This window comes from Nymphalis io, chromosome 17 (genome assembly GCF_905147045.1).
Source record: "Nymphalis io chromosome 17, ilAglIoxx1.1, whole genome shotgun sequence".
In the NCBI taxonomy this organism is placed as follows: domain Eukaryota; kingdom Metazoa; phylum Arthropoda; class Insecta; order Lepidoptera; family Nymphalidae; genus Nymphalis; species Nymphalis io.
The window spans coordinates 3,305,337-3,323,019 of record NC_065904.1 but is presented as its reverse complement, the minus strand read 5'-3'; the positions used below and the strand labels follow the sequence as shown (position 1 = coordinate 3,323,019).

The 17,683-nt window shown below is 37.8% G+C and overlaps 1 protein-coding gene across 2 annotated transcripts; it reads right to left on the bottom strand.

The window, feature by feature from the left end:
* Positions 1 to 3,179: 3,179 nt before the first annotated feature.
* Positions 3,180 to 17,610, bottom strand: LOC126774954 (muskelin). Of its 2 annotated transcripts, XM_050496629.1 has the most exons (14): positions 17,426 to 17,610; positions 16,911 to 17,123; positions 16,586 to 16,787; positions 13,079 to 13,271; positions 12,404 to 12,564; positions 7,497 to 7,596; positions 7,185 to 7,411; positions 6,947 to 7,110; positions 6,721 to 6,859; positions 6,454 to 6,642; positions 6,216 to 6,374; positions 5,899 to 6,138; positions 5,650 to 5,814; positions 3,180 to 5,315 (listed from the first exon to the last, which is right to left on the bottom strand). In XM_050496629.1, the coding sequence occupies exons 1-14, from the start codon at positions 17,503 to 17,505 to the stop codon at positions 5,088 to 5,090; spliced, it is 2,460 nt and encodes an 819-aa protein (XP_050352586.1). In that variant the 5' UTR covers positions 17,506 to 17,610; the 3' UTR covers positions 3,180 to 5,087. The 2 variants fall into 2 exon arrangements, with proteins under 2 accessions (XP_050352586.1, XP_050352587.1); XM_050496630.1 differs by lacking the exon at positions 17,426 to 17,610 and having other exon boundaries at positions 16,586 to 16,785; positions 16,911 to 17,044.
* Between the last annotated feature and the right edge of the window lie 73 nt (positions 17,611 to 17,683).

The following is a 17,683-nucleotide window of genomic DNA, read 5'->3' as shown; positions in this document are numbered from 1 at the left end:
TGCGTCTGTTTGCGAATTGAACATTATGTTGTGCAATCAATCAGTGGAATACCTGTAGAGACGTAAGCAAAGCGAGCTCAAAATGTGCGCAGAGCGTATAATTATGCGACCTTTTTTTTCTCGCAGTGGAAACCACAATTATGCGACCCTAGCGTAAGTTGCGATAGCTATGCGCACCAAACTGATGCTGTGTTACGTTATTGAGAGCATGGTGCTCGCAAGCGACGCGTTTGTCAGATTTGGACGCAGCCTATGAGTATATAATAATAATAGCCGAGATGGCCCTGTGGTAAGAACGCGTGAATCTTAACCGATGATCGTGGGTTCAAACCCGGGCAAGCACCACTGAATTTTCATGTGCTTAATTTGTGATTATAATTCATCTCGTGCTTTACGGTGAAGGAAAACATCGTGAGGAAACCTGCATGTGTCTAATTTCACTGAAGTTCTGCCACATGTGAATTCTACCAACCCGCATTGGAGCAGCGTGGTGGAATAAGCTCAAAACCTTCTCCTGAAAAAGAGGAGAGGAGGTCTTTAGCCCAGCAGTGGGACATTCACAGGCTGTTACGTTTACGTACGTTTACGTTTATGAGCTAAATATTTTATGAAGGGAATTTTAACCCTATCTACAAGTGATAGGGTTAAATAAATATATGGTTAAAATTCGCATTATAAAGTAATTAGTTTTATTGTTATAAATTAGAATTATTCAACATTTTTTGAAAAACTTATAAAGATCACATGGAAAACTAGAAAACTAAACTTAATGAGTAACTTTTTAATTAGCGGTCTATATAATCTCAAATGGCTTCATTTGACGCACCATTTTTGGCATGCATTCATTTTTTTCAATTAATTGCTTAGTATCTGATATAAAGTAAAGTTGGGGTTATATCCTAATACCTATAATCAATGTTATAAAACCACGACTCCAAAAAATTTTTTCAATAGAAAAACTCACTAAGTTACCTCGAATTAAAAAAAGTATTCAGTTAATACTTTACATACACTAATGAAAAGTTCCGTATCTCGGACTTAGGCATGAATGATATGAACTTTTGCAATTCATTATGATAGGAAAGTTTGCCGGAAGGAGAGCTGTTAGTCGCAGAAAAAAGTATTGGCTGTGCAACATCCGAGAATGGACGGAAATCGCGGGTGATGCCAAACTCGAAAGAGCAAGGCGAAGGACAAGAAGAAGTATTCAAAGCTGACTGCCAACCTTCGCTAGTCGGAGTGGCACTCGAAGAATACACTAATGAAAAAGTTCAAATGAAGTGTGGGTACTGTGATTTACATTTTTAAAAATGCTATTAATTCTTCGTCAGAAATGAAAAAAATTATGTGTACCTACTGTATATGACAAACGTATCAAACTATCTACAATTAATGATTTAGGAGATTGATAAATATTTCATATTTATAGTATATTTAATTTATATTATTTTGTTTCCCCTTATTTCATTGATTTTGTTATAATTTATAAATATGACTTCATATTTTTCTGTGTAATGGTAACTGTCTTTTTAATATTTTTACGTTGCCAACATGGCATTTTAAAAAGGCGTCAAAGAGAGTTGTAAATATGGAGGGACATAATAAATGGCTGCCGAGCTGGATATTTGTTTTTTTTTTTTATTTATAAACAGTATCAACCCCGCGCCGACCGCATCTACCATAATACTACGCTTAATTCTTCCCACCAACCGACTCGCACTGCCAAACGAACCGATTTATTAGTGCCCCGGGCCAGGGTTCACAACCGTACGATAATTATCGTACAAATACGATAATTGCATAACTATGTACGATGGTACACTACTATCGTACGATAATTTCCATTATGATGCAAATTTTGATTATTACACTAATAAATTATAATTGTTTTTACTGTCATTGCAGCCGCTCTTATCCTTTTATTGGTTGCTACTGTCTATCAATCACCGATCTTGGTTTAATGTGGAGTGTTGGCAGTTACTGTCTTTTGAATTTGATCATATTTGGCGTATATATTGCGTATTTTTGGGTTCTTGTTTTTTATAAAGTTTACTGCTGATTTCAACTATATAATTTAAAATATATTGTTGTGATTTTGTATAATATTATTGTATGTTATAATCAATATCCTGATGTACGATAATTTTACGGGCCTTGGTAAGATAATTGGTAAAAGCCAGGCGGCTTTAGGTTGTGAACACTGCCCCGGACACAAGCTCACGCTTCGAAGCGTGTCGCTTACGCAAAAGCATATTTTAAACATATAATAACTTACCACCTTTAAAATTGTGTCACTTAACACAATTTCTAATGGTTGAATGGGATATTATCGTAACAAAAAATAAATGACGGAATTGGAGGAAAGAGAGTACTTAAATGTTCACTGGTGATAGGGCTTTGTGCAAGCTCGTCTGGATAGGTACCACCCACTCATTTTACCGCAAAACAGCAGTACTTGGTATTGTTGTGTTTCGGTTTGAAGAGTGAGTGAGCCAGTGTAATTATAGGCACAAGGGACATCTTAATTGCCAAGGTTGGTGGCGCATTCGCGATGTCAGCGATGGTTAACATTTCATTCAATGCCAATGTCTGGGCGGTGGTGACCACTTACCATTCGGTGAATCAGTTGTTCGTCCGCCAAAACTATTTTATAAAAAAATTGTTTATTGATATAATAATAATAATAAATATCCTGGGACATTATTCACACACGGCCATCTGATACCAAACTAAGCAGAGCTTGTACTATGGAAACCAGACAACTGATATACTATATATAATACTTTTCTTTTGCAAATACATACTTATATAAATAATTACCACAGACTCGGGACAAACAGACATGTTCATGCACACAAATGTCTGTCCTGGGTGGAAATCGAACCCACAACCTTCGGCGTGAAAGGCAAGTACCTACCAAACACGCCAACCAGCACGTCAATATACTAAACTATTAAGAATTATTGTATTGTATCAAACATCTGTAAATATTCGAGCTAGTTTTTTGTATGGTGTAAGTTAGATAGCCGCTTTTGTGTAGCGGTGAGACGGGAACAAAATTCCAATCGAGCTGGGGCAGTACAGACTCAAAAATCAGTAAACAGTGATTAACTGACTTTTTGTCACTGTATAATTGTAAGTATCAATTGTGATCTGGGTAGTATAAATAATAAATCTAGAATATTTAATAATTTTAATCATTAAATGCTTAAAATAAATACACAGCATGCGCAACGGCACAATACAAACTACCTCGTTATAGTCGATGACTATGTTTTTATCACAGTAAAAAAAAAAAGTTTCCTTACAGTGTTTTTATCTACAAAATAAACATTGGATTTTTTAATTAATACCAAATATATTCTCAAGTCTCCCATCTGGTCATACATTTTATTTATTATAAATAAATTGATTAAATATTAATAGTACATATCACTTAGATATATCAATGAGTTAAATAAATAGGACAGTTTATAATAAGTTTGTCAAATTTAAATGCAAATTGATGCCTCTAAAATTTAAAAATTCTTATCGATTGCATAATATTTACAATTAGTTATATAGTATAAAAGAATACTTATTGATTAATTTAATATTATTGACTGTTATGTATACCTTATTCCGATCACAGCGGGATTAAAAACAAATTAACAACTTTGAAATTGAATTAACGTGATATAACTTGTCGACATCTAGATTTATATATACCATTTATTTTGGATTTGTGAAAAAATTGCGTTTTGAATGTTCACTGACATTATCGGTATCATAACTTTAGAAGTAAAATTATTATAAAGTATTATAAATAAATATATATTAATCAAGAATTATTTTAGTGCATGATGTGGCACAGTTATTATTACTATTCTATACAAAAAAAAAACTTCTTCAATTAGAAAAGGCTATAACTGACAATATACATTATGTAATATGTGTCCGTAAAGATGACTATATCTAAACAAGTTACTGCTAACGAATATTGTGGCGTTAGATAAATCTGAATAAAAAAGTCGTGATTAAATCCTAGCCTAAAATTATAAATAATTGTAGTAAAATCAGCTTGAAGACGTTTTAGCGCTTGTAGTAGTGAACGGTCATTGAATAAATAAATAAATAAATACTCATTTTATTAGTGGGTATTTAATATTAAACGTATTAATTTATTCAAATGGGCGATTAGATCCATTGAGATATTAGATAAAATCAAAATGCAAGGGAAGTCGGGGCAGCTAGTTATCTATTAAAAATTAAACATGAATTTTCGTATTTATTTGTTTGTAGTATTTAAAACCTGGTCACTACTCTGTTTCTTTTTTTTTTTTAATAAATAGCATTCCTCTACACTACATTTATGGCATTAAATTTTCCTCAGCTAACGTCGATATAATAGCATTTATATTAATTATGACATTTTTTCTGCAACATAGGTTTTCACCATGCTTCTCATATTTTTCTATAGGATTACATTCTGGATGAGTTAATTCAAATTAAGATATTTAATATCAAATAACAACACTTAATAAACTAAATCAACATCGAAATAATTATTAAGAATCGAATAATAAACAAACCGGCATGATATTTCATATCACTTTAACCGTATTTATTACAGTACTAAAAACTCTCCAAGCTGATTGACCAGTACTACCAAATATTAACAAATTTTTTAATTTACGTACCTTATAAAATCGTATTATTAACTTTTTCGCTAATGTATATTAGTTTTTTTTTTAAATTATAATTATAAGAATTTAAATTACTTTCAAACATACTGCCTCAGAAAAATACCATAGCCAATTTTTTTTTTTTTTATAATTTAAACGTTCCAGTAAACAGGAGTTACCCAGTCAATTTTGTATAGGTATCTATCTATCTTACTAAAATGTTTAGAGAGCTTATTAAAATAATTTAAATCATTTCATTCTTTAAAAAAAACTCGCACGTTATAGGAATATATTATTTACTTTTCACAATGACTAACAGTTTTAAATACTGTATTTTACTTAAAAAGTAAAATTCGAAAAGATGATTTGTATGTTCAAATTCACTCGGTTTCCGAAATTTTTAGTTCGCTTACTCGATCATTCTTACATTTTGACCAAGTCGGTGATGTCTGCGCTGGGCGGCACGGTGGAGGGCCGGAAGTACCGACACAGCTGGTCGTACACCTGCACGCGCACGGCGCGGGCGTCGCGCTCGGCGCCGTCGGGCTCGTCGTCCTCGTGCTCGCCCGCGTCCCACGTGTCGGGCGTGGGCGACGACGTCTCCTCGAACGGCTGAGTGGGCTCGAGCAGCGAGTCATCTGTGCCGAGCACCTGTATGACGTAAGATTAAATAAATCTTTGTACATGAGCTGAATATAGACTTGATAATTTCGCAAACCCGATCAAAAAAAAACATTTACACATTAACATAATTGACACTCTACGGTTGTGTATTACAAGCACTTATTTTTTTTACATCGCTAAAACACTTAGACAATAAGATGGACATGTATTTTACAAGAAAAAAAAATATTGTCATTTTATCAGTTCATCTAGAACTTAGGTTTCGCTTTTTTATTGAAACGTCGGTTAAGAGATAGATCTCTTATCCGATTTTTACATCTTATCGACATGACAGCGTATGCAATGAGATATAAAAGCTAACCGCAGCGAGTGCCTGCGCCAAGTCTCCGCAGTGCGCGTTCCGGTGCAGCTCAGCACGGCGACGCATCAGTGTGCGTTCTCGACGCGCATTTAGTGACACCGCTCTGAGGTCGGGAGCCTCGGAGCCACTGAATAAAATCGTCGCTAACTTTTGAAAATGAGCTACCTGAAATTGTCATAAGTCGAGATAGAAATCATAACACAAACTGAACGTGAATAATTCGTAGAAAAATATCAGTATTTGCCAGACCTGGCTCGGGTCGGAGTGGTCGGTGGCGGCGCACAGGTCGTTGCGCAGGTAGTGCAGCGCGGCCACGGCGCCGCAGGGCGCGGCCGCCAGCTCGCGGAAGCGCGCCTCGCGCAGCGCCGCCAGCGCGCGGCCGCGCACGCGCGCCGGGCTCGCGCGGCGCAGGCGCAGCGCCCACAGGTCGTCCAGCCGCAGGCGCGGGCTGCTCGACGTGCCCGGGTTGCCGCCGAACAGGTAGTGCATCTGTAACGGTCGTCTCTGCGGTTGTCGGAGGAGATCACGGTCGGAGCCGGAGGCACGGGCTCGTGAAATCGACCCACCTTCCTCAAGGGGTCGTACACGAGCTGGTGGGCGAAGCGAGGTCGCGGCTCGTCGGGCGCTACGCTCTCGTTGCGGTACACGCACGTCCACGTGAGTCGCCGCAGAGAAAAAATCCACAGCGTGTTGTACACGCGCTTGTCCTTTTCTTTGCTCATACCCTGATGATGGAAACGAATTACTTTTCGATATAAATCTATTAACCACGAGCCTAACTGAGTAGTCCGGGCGATGCGCTACCGAGAGCACGTGTATCTCGTCGGCGTCGGGGTCGAGCGTGGCGCGCTGCGTGAAGCCCTGCGAGGGCGGCGCGCGGGCGGGCGCGCGGCACACGGCGTGCGCCACGTTGGTGCCGCAGTCCCACCACCACAGGTCCACCAGCTGCTCCTTGTTGCGCTGCCCCGCGAACATGTACAGGCGCCGCTGCACCTGAGCCCGGCCATTTGTGTGAGTACTCGAATGTTAGTGCAGCGGAGCGTGCGGTGAATGAATTTGTCACGTCCGTACCGGATGGAACAGCATAGAGTGCGAGACGCGCGACTGCGGCGCGTGCAGGTCGTGCTTGTCCGCTAGGAGAAGCTGCCATGTGTTGCGCGCGATGTAGTACGCATATAAACCCGAGTACTGCGGACATGCCAACTCCTCACTAAAACAATAATAATATCACACGTTGATAAAGATTAGTCAGTAGATACTGGTAGAAGTTGTGATTCGTTGAGCATGAGCGACTCACGAGTTAGCGGGCAGCACGCGACCGCCGAACACGTAGATGGTCTGAGTGTCGGGGTCTATGCACATCTGGTGGTCGAACACGAGCCGCGGCCCGCCCTCCGCCGCCGTGTCGCCGCTCACCAGCGACCACTCGCCACTCGACACGTCGTACATGTACAGGTCACTCTGGGACGAAGAGCGCATGGGTCAACTTCGTTATTCGTTTTAATGATCGTGTTATGAAAATTAAAAAAACTCACATTCATATTACACGGAATCCTCTGCACGTTGTCCAAATACCGTCCAAGCATATATAGCCGTTCGTGCACGGGATCGAAAACCATTTTGTGACAGGAACGAGGAGAAGGTCCGTTCACCATGCCGCTGTGCCGACATAGGAGAGTCCATCTCTCTGCTTTCGTGTCGTAGCTCCACAGGTCGTCGAGATCTTCTGCACCATTCCATCCGCCGAATAAATACAGTGTACCTACGAGGACAAATATTTGTTGACATAAATAGATAAATAAAATAATGTCAATAACAGTATTATAAAACAAATATCCATCGTATACCAGTGTTGGGGTCGACGACGAGCTGGTGTCCGCCGCGCGGGCCGGGCCGCGCGCAGCTCGCGCCGCCCGCGCACGCCGCGCAGCACGCCTCCACCACGTCCTGCCACAGCGGCGTAGGCGGCACAGTTAGAGCAAGTACACATTAGGCGTTTTGAAGCGCGCGATTTGGAAACGCGCGTTTTTTTTTTTTTTTTTATTTAAGTTTACAAAACTGACTTACAACTAGTGCATACAAAATAAAATCTACGCTAAACAGAGTGTTAATAAGTTACAGTCTTCTGGATGTAAACCTAGCATGCTTTAAAAAAACATATTTAACAAGAACAGTACTTGTGCAATTACTAACTAGTTAATTATTTAATTATTACATAAACTAATGTGATTTTGTTTTAAGTTTATTCTTAAGAGAACCAACAGATTCACTAAAGACATCTAGGTGTTGACGACTACAATTCGCAAGCGAGCAAATACGGTAAATTGGCGAATGTTGACCAAGATTTGATTTGACATCAGGTAGGCTAAATATTTTACGATTTTGTAAACGGCTACCTTGACGCGGAATGTAGAAACTAATTTTAGCAAGTAGATCAGGTGCATCAATATATCCGTGCAATAATTTGTATAAAAAAAGAAAGTCAGCAGCTTCTCTTCTATATTTAAGAGTTTGCACTTTATAATTAATTAGGCGTGCATCGTAAGAGTTAAAATTCTTAGCATTTAGATCTGTGTACGCTAAGTAATATAGAAAACGTTTTTGTACACGTTCTATTCTATCAGAGTGCACCTCATACCCAGGACTCCAAGCAACTGAACAATATTCTAGGATACTCCTTATTATACTATTGAAAACTAATATTGTCAAGCTTGGATCTTTAAAGATTTTCATTAATCTTAACACCAGACCAGATACTTGCGAGGCTTTTGATATGATGTAATCAATGTGATCTCTAAAGCTTAAGGTGTTATCTATTATCACCCCGAGATCCCTTACACTCGTTGACTCCGTAAGGGGCGTACCGTCGATGTAGTAAGTGTGTTTTAGTGGTTTTCGTTTTCTACTAAATGTAATATGAACACATTTATCTTTATTTAGAGTCATACGATTTGCAAGACACCAACAAACAAGGTTGTCGATGTCACTTTGCAGGATTTCTATATCCTCTGGTGATTTAATTTCCCTGTATATTTTTAAATCATCTGCGTATATTTGATATTTGGATTTAAGTACTTTTCCAACATCATTAATGAAAACAAGGAAAAACAAAGGTCCTAGGTGTGACCCTTGCGGTACACCAGAGGGTATATTACATTCGAGAGATTTAAAACCTTTCATGGCAACTAATTGGGATCGATTCTTTAAGTATGACTCACACCAACGTAACAAGGAACCATGAATACCCATACATTCCAATTTGGTTATAAGAATGTCGTGGTGGACTAAGTCGAACGCTTTTTTAAAATCCAGATATATAGCATGTACCTCATTATTCTTATCCACAGCTTCAGAAATATCAGATATGTAACTAACTAGATTAGATGTTGTGGATTTATGTGGACAAAAGCCATGCTGGTATGAATCAAAGTAAGGTTTTAAATGAGAATACATCTTTTTTTGAATTAGTGACTCAAAAACTTTCCCAAAAGTAGATAGTATGGATATTGGTCTGTAATTAGTTATATTATTAATGTCTCCAGACTTATGAATTGGTGTTATATAAGCAACTTTCCATTTAGCTGGGAATATTCCCGATTGAAGTGATTTATTATATATAGTTGTAAGAGGGTTAACTAAAACTTTAGCACAATTTTTAATAAATATAGGTGGTATTAGATCGGGTCCCGCCCCTTTATTGCAATTTAAGGATAGAAGCTGTGTTTTAACCTCATGGTCTGTTACAGAACATTTGGCGTATGTGTTATTAGTACATTTAATACTAGTTAAATATTTTGGGTTGAAAGGTGGTAACTTATGTGTGGTATCATAGATCGACTGAAAATTATAGGAAAAAAGATTACATATTTCCTGTCCTCCTGTAGCTTTTCTATCATTTAATATCATTTGATTGGGAATCGACTTAGAATTGCATTTTCTGTCTTTAAAATATTTCCAAAAGTATGTAGGGTTGTTACGAATATGGTCTGATATATTTTTTTGAAGAAATCATAGCATTCAAATATCATTTCGTTTGAGCGATCTCTTAGGAGATCATAAGTGTATTTATCCATAGGATTTTTATACTTCTTGAATACTTTATGATATTTTGATTTTTCCTTAAGAGTACGTATTAGAGAACGTGAATACCATATGGGATGCTTGCCATCACGGGGTTTGGATTTTGGGGTATTTTTGTAAATAGCATTTAGTAAAGTTTCATAAAAAACTTCTATCATTTCATCTACAGAGCCACAATTTTTCCATAAATGTGCCCAATCAATCTTTGAAAGTTCCTCAATAACAGTATTATAGTCGCAAAAAGCAAAATTATATTTAGGTTCAGTGTTACTTTTAAGATAGTGTTTTTGAGTAGAATACTGTAGGTCTATTAATAAGGCTGGGTGATGACAATCAAGCGGAACTAAGGGTTTTTCTTCAGATACCGTAAGAAAAGATGGATGTGAGCTAAGTACTAGGTCGAGAATTCTATCGTTATTATTAGAAATTGAGTTGCATTGATGTAGGTTGCAAAAAAATATTGTGTCAATAAATAAAGAATCCACATTATTGTTTGTACGTACAGGTATTAGACTACGACTGTAAGTGCTATATTCCCAGACAATATTGCTCAAATTGAAATCCCCAATCACCACGTTTATTGTGCCGTCATCTGTATTAGAGTTAATAACTTGTGCAGTATTTTTAAGAAAGTAATTAAGTTCCAACTCCTTTACTGGAGGTGGAATATAGACACCACAAATATTAATTTGAGTACTTTGACCTATTTTAAATGAAACCCAAAGATCTTCACATACAGATTCCCAAGTGATTTTTCTCAGACTCTCAAACTTTTTGTGTATGGCAATTACAACACCACCACCATCTTTCAAATAAGATGAAGTTGTACTACGATCGCGCCTAAATACTGAATATCGAGTGTCAAATAATTCATGATCAAATATTGTATCACTCAGCCAAGTTTCCGTAAGAATAATGACATCATAATCACAACAGAGAACAGATAAATAGAGGTCTTCAGTCTTGGTCCGCAGGCCCCTCACATTTTGATAAAAAAATTTAATATTGAATTTTAAAACTAAAAAACACAATAAATGCTTACTCAGGTAGAAAAAATAAATAAAAAAGAAATAAGCACAATAATATAACCAAAAAATTACTTTAGACTATTTAAAAAATCGTTATTTCTTATTAAAATTGCAGGTGAATGCTTATTTTTACGAATATAAATGCGGCTATTTCGGATCCAGACAAACTCGTATTTCTTCTCTTTTGCGACGAGTCTCGTGGCTGCATGAAGTTTCTTGTTCGTTGGTGACAAATGTTCACTGACGTATATTGATTGCTTATCACCCGCGATGCCTAAATGAGTCGAATTGAGTTTGTTGTTTTCATTCTTTTTGTTGAAAGTTTTTACCGCTGCAAGTATAGTATCACGGACGCGCGGGCTGGTTAATTTGACTATGATATTGCGAGAGCGCTTCGAGTCAGAATCAACCTTAGCAACGCGATGGAATTCTTTAATATCACTATCATCTATGTCACACGAAACGACTCTAGTGAGTTGTTTCACAATAGTAAGCAGGTTTTCAGACTTATGCTCCGGAACACACTGTATTTCAATATTACAGTCTCGAGCACGTTGCTCAAGCTGTTCCATAAGGCTGGCGACTTTGCTAAGTTGCGCACGTAGAGATGTGCTTTCTGTTTTTAATTGAGAGATATCTGTTTTGTAACGATCGTTAATGAGTTGTTGTTCGTCAAAATTATCAGATAAAAACTGCACTGTATTAGTTACTTGATCTAACTCCTTTCGCATTATAGAAAATTTGGAGTTTAAATCTCGCACTTCACCGCGAATCTCACTTAATTTCGTATTGAAATCGTTTAGGCTTAATTGTTGGTATTCAAATTTTTCATTCATTTCTCTACGAAGATTTCGAATTTCTTGAAGAATAGCATCTTGGGAGTCTATGTTACTTACTAAGGAAACTGGTGAATCTATTTCAGATTCTTTAATACTCTTGCCATGATCGGAAGGAGAGCTTTTATTCCCTGTTTTTGATTTCGGCCCTTGACATATTGGGCAAATCCATTTAGCTCGGCTCGATTGTGCCTCATTGAACTTAATACAGTCCGCATGAAAATGACGGTTACATGATGTATTTGAACATTTAACTCTCTTCTGAGTTACAAGTAAATTATTGTTACATGTGTAGCACACAACCATACTTATAAAAATAAATAAATAGAAGAAAAAAAAAAAAAAAAAAAAAAAAAAAAAAAAAAAAAAAAAAAAAAAAAGCTCGGTGTATTCAGGATTTGATCTTGGTACCCCTCGATGTCTTTGAATTACAGTCACTTTTACTACCGCGCTGCTATTTGTGCAGATGGTATGGAGGTCGAAAATATTGATCAGTAGAGTACTTAAGCTTAGCAGCAAATAATTATCAGTGCTAAGTGGGTGGTGTAAAATAACTTTGTTCCACTAGCACTTAATAACAGCAACTTAGGAGTATAGTTTTAGGTAAAAAACTGCACTTTTTGGACACGATTGATATGAATTATGGTTAAACTAATTATAGGCACTATAGTCAATTGCAGATTTTGCACTAAAAGCTATTAGAACTATTTTATTTTATTAATTTTAATCGACACAGGTACAAACTGATGTTTACACAAGTACTACGAACGAACGAATGAAAAATGTTTTAAAAATAAAGAGTAAACTAACGGGTGTATCGGGTTGGGACTCCCGGTCGTCGCACAGCAGGTCGGCGGGGCGCGACAGCGTGTCGCAGCACAGCAGCTCCTCCGCCGCCGCCGCGCAGCCGCTCAGCTGCCTCCACTCCGGAGTGTACGGCTGCCACGACATGTACCAGTCCAGCTCGCCCTCTGCGGACAACTTACTGATAATATTCGTCCTTCGTGACATCGAGCCGGTCCCTGCATCGACGGTTTACCACGCTAAAAAAGCTTTCAAAATGTAATACAAACTTTGATCCCTGCAACCTGTGGCATACGTATATTACGATAAACATTCTGCTATCGCTACACTAACCACCGCCTACGTGATATATCACGCGATATGAGAATAACACCCAACAACTTAATTTGTTTAAACCTTAAGATTATTTATTACTTAGTTACGGGTATTTGTATCTTCCTGGTCTGAAAGCGAACATGCACTTTAAAAATTCTATTACATCGAAAATTATAATAAACTAATATATTGAAATCTCGCAAACCAAAACAATTGATTACTTTAAGTTATATTTATTAAATTTCATCGGGCGAGGCCACTGCTTCGCTCGCTGCTTTGCTGCTCGCTTCGCTTGCACTATCACTATGCTAATGCTTGTAACTTTAAAAATATATAAAATGTAATGTAATTTTTTTTTTTCCTTACCATCAGCAGCTTCTTCAAATATCTTTTCAGCAAGTTTGTAATCTCCATTCTCAACCAGTGCGTTCCACAGCCGCGTCTGGACCGGACCTTCTAACTGAACCCCACTCTCTCGCGACAGAGCTTCGAAGGCGTCTTTGTAACGCCGTCGGCGTAAATGTTTTAAAAGTATCCGAACAGCTTCTTCTTCTTTGCGCTATTACAATAAGTAAAATCTTTCATTATTCATGTTTGATTTTCAAAAGGAAACATTGTATGTCATAAAACTACAATTTTGCGTTAGATATTACAGCTATATTAGATATAGCATTTTTATTTGTCTGTTATGTTAGCCTTGCTTTGTAACGCTATTTTTATATATCAATCAATCATCAATCAACAGCCAATCGTTGTCCACTGCTGAACATAGGCCTCTCCCAAGGTGCGCCAAAGCTCCCTGTCATCCGCCTTCCGCATCCAGTTGGTGCCCGCCACCTTCTTAAGGTCGTCGGTCCACCTGGCTGGAGGGCGCCCTATGCTGCGCTTGCCGATTCGCGGTCTCCACTCTAGGACTCGTCTGCTCCAACGGCCATCGGTCCTACGACATACGTGACCAGCCCACTGCCACTTCAGCCTGCTAATTTTGCAAGCTATGTCGGTGACTCCAGTTCTTTTCCAGATAATCTCATTTCTGATCTTATCCTTCTAAGATACTCCGAGCAGAGCTCGCTCCATAGCACGCTGTGAATTTGTGGACTAGTCCCGCAGTTAGTGTCCACGTTTCGGCACCGTATGTCATGGCAGGTAAGACGCATTGGTTGAAGACTTTCGTCTTCAAATATTGCGGTATAGACGACTTGAGGACTTGACGAAGGTTGCCAAATGCTGCCCATCCCAAACGAATTCTTCGATCGGCTTCCTTCTCGAAGTTGTTCTTACCGACTTGTATTATCTGTCCTAGGTAGGTATATTCACTAACATATAGACTATCACTACATATATCGAGAGGTTTCCCCTCGACGTATATCGGTCCCGGCACGACATGCCTATTGAACATGACCTTGGTCTTGTCCAAGTTTATACCGAGACCGACACACCGGGAAGACTCGCCTAGGCTACGCAGCATTTCGGTGAGTTGTTCCAGCGACTCTGCTATGATGACGATATCGTCGGCAAATCGAAGGTGTGAGATGTACTCGCCGTTTACATTGACTCCATACCCAGTCCAATCCAGCGTCTTGATCCAACGTCTCGGTCTTCTGCACAATCTGCCGAACAGTATGGATGTGGTCCACGGTGCTGTAGCCTGATCGAAAGCCGGCTTGCTCTGGGGGCTGGAACTCGTCAAGTCGTCTGGCGAGACGGTTCGTGACGACTCTTGAGAACAGCTTATACACGTGACTCAGGAGGGAGATTGGTCTGTAGTTTTTCAAGAGGGTTTTATCACCTTTCTTGAAAAACAGTACCACCTCACTCCCGCTCCACGTTTCCGGGGTCTTGCCATGTTGGATGACGGAATTAAAGAGGCTTGCTAGCTCTTTCAGGACCGGAGTCCCGCCTGCCTTAAGCAACTCTGTTGTGATTCCGTCATCTCCCGGAGCTTTGTTGTTTTTAAGCTGTTCTAGAGCCGCCCTAATCTCTCCTTGGTCAACGACCGGGAGCTCCTCGGAGTAATGGCGCATAAGAGGGGCGCGCTGGTCATCAATACTGATTCCCACGGGTTTATCCGATCTTGAAGAGAACAACTGCCCATAAAACCTCTCTACTTCTCCGACAATCTCAGGCCTAGAGGGAGACACCCCACCATTTTCAGTTTTAAGTTTTGTCAGACGCGGCCTCCCAAACTTGCGAGCGAACACTTTCGGTCCCCGATTTTGCTCAATCGCAGCCTTGATGGCACGGGTATTGGAGCGTCGGAGATCGCGTCGCGTCAGCGTTTTTATTATTCGATTTAAGGCCTTATCTGACAAAAACGATGGTAGTTCTCGTCGTTTTCTCATGAGCTCGAGTGTCTCAGCAGAGAGTTTTGGTGCGTTGTCTCTTCTCTGTGGCGGAAAACACTTGCGGGATGTGTTTTGCAGTATTTTGACCAGCGTGTCGGTTTTCTCATCAATGCTGCTTACGGTTTCCAACGCGGTGAATTGATTTTGAAGTTCCATTTGGAACTTTTCGGAGCCTTGAGCAGCTTGGAGCATGGTAGATCGGAGAGTAGACCTCATCATTCTCGATCTTTCGGCTTTTAAGTCGATATTTAGAGTGCCTCGAACCAAGCGGTGATCACTTCCGGTATTAAACCTGTTGATCACTCAAACATCTCTAAATATATTTTTATATATGCATTAAGAAATATATTAAAAATAATATATATATATATATAATTATTGATTACATTGTATATAACAATATATATAAGTATATAATAACACGTTTAAATAATGTACACCCAGTAGGTCATTTAACATTTATTATTAACTAGAAAAACCTGTGGGTTCACCAGCATGGAATTCAGTTTGTGACAAAAATCATAATTTTTAACCATTCTAAAGATTATTAGAGACAAACATACATACAAAAATAAAAAAAAGATTATTTTGGTAATTCGCAAATAGCCATATTAACTTAAAAAGAGGCAGTAATTTTAATATAATAAGTATCACAAACAGACACTTCAATTTTATTTATTTGCTATTTTGAGACTTTTTACTTTTACAAGGCAGCTGAAACTATATTATACTTTCCTAGCTGACTATTATAACTATAATACGTTACCAAATATAATTATATTTAAGTACAATCGAAAAATGGTCTAGATTTTTTTTTTACTACATAATTCCTCATTAAAAAAAATTAATTGTTTGTTGATTTAAGTTGACATTGTTGAAAAGATCGAAAATTAAGATTAACTAATATAGACTAAACATTTCTTTTTTAATAATGAAATCAGTTACTATATCTGAAATTCCACAAAAAGTTAAAGAGCTAATTAAGTAATGAATTATTATTATGACATACAATTACATTTACTAAAATATAAAGTGTAATTTTTAATTTTTAAAATATAGCTAGATATCGATTTATATTATATCCAAATTGGGCTATATTTTACTACATATAATAAGTAAATACATGCCTCGTTAGTGTAGTGGCTAGATATAAGGCCGTTGACCCGGAGGTCCTGGGTTCAATTCTCAGGTCGGGCACATAAAAAGTTATTGGGTTTTTCTGTCAGTAAAGTCTCAGTAGCAGCTCGGGGTCTAGAAGTTAGAAGTGTGTACACTCCAATGCCTCGGAAAGCACGTAAAGCCGATGGTCTTACGCCTGAACTCTTTCTGGTCATATCGGATTGCCTTCCCATCGGATTGTGAGAGCTAGAGACACCTGTGTTTGCGCACACACTTGTCCACTGTAATATGTCCTGTGCAGTTGGCTAATCTTGAGATTGGCCGCCGTGGCCGAAATCGGTCTGGAGGACCTTACCTTACTTACTTACTTACAAGTTATTGTGATATTTATAATAAATTTTATACCTACCAAGTCAATTGTATCCATAGTCGAGTTGATTAAGTTCTCATGGTTTTTGCCTTGCAATTCAACATACCATATGGTGTAGTTATATGCTGGACCCCATGATTGAAGAGGTACAATTTTAATGTACCGCACTGGTAAATACAGTCCTTCTGATGTTCGGTGTCGTAACCTAAACGTTTCATCTTGACTATCATTTTTCAAACCTCTAAAACATGAAATTAAAAAAGCATTTAATAAGCTTATATTGATCTAGTTTTAAATCCCAATGCTCAATTTCTGGCTGATCACACCCTCCACAAACTTTTTATTGAAAATCAATGTCACTTACCCTGTTAATAATATTGATAAGTGATTTTCATCAGTGCCACCTAATATTTGAAATTTCTTTAGATCACTGACATGGGCTTTTATATATTTACCAAATTTTATTGTCTCCACTATACATGGGGTTTTTAATTTGAGCATGATATATTGACAAGGTGTTGAGCTATCTGTAAACCACCTAGATAATTGGTCAGAGGGATTATTTTTCATGATGTTTCTGAAAAAGTAAAAACATTTTATTTTAGAAATACAATAAAATTCAATCAACCTATATTTACATTCTAATATTATTTGTATGAGTACGTATATCCCAGTTGCAAGAGCGGATATATTTAGATAGAGAGATAGATGTTATAGGCACGATTATGATAATTATAATTATACTACACAGCATTATTTTATATTCACAAATCACTACAAGTAACCAGTTATTATTGTGGTAATAAATCATATATTAAAACATTTTTTTAACCGGCATTAATATTTTTTTTTTATTTATTTATATAATAACGCACATACTCTGGTAAATAATTGGCAGAGTAACTGGAGTATTTGTGTATTGTGTAACACAATTTAACACTTTCATATTGTTCATCCATTTTGTTAGAGGTAAGTGTAAATGGTTTATTTAAAAAAAGTCACAATTTTAACCGGAATTCAGAAAATACACCCCTCTCTCGAAACAGACAAAATGACATTTTACAATAATTTTCACCTCAATGATTATAGCATAGACAATATAAATCGATATTCGAAGCAACAAAGAAACAAACTATG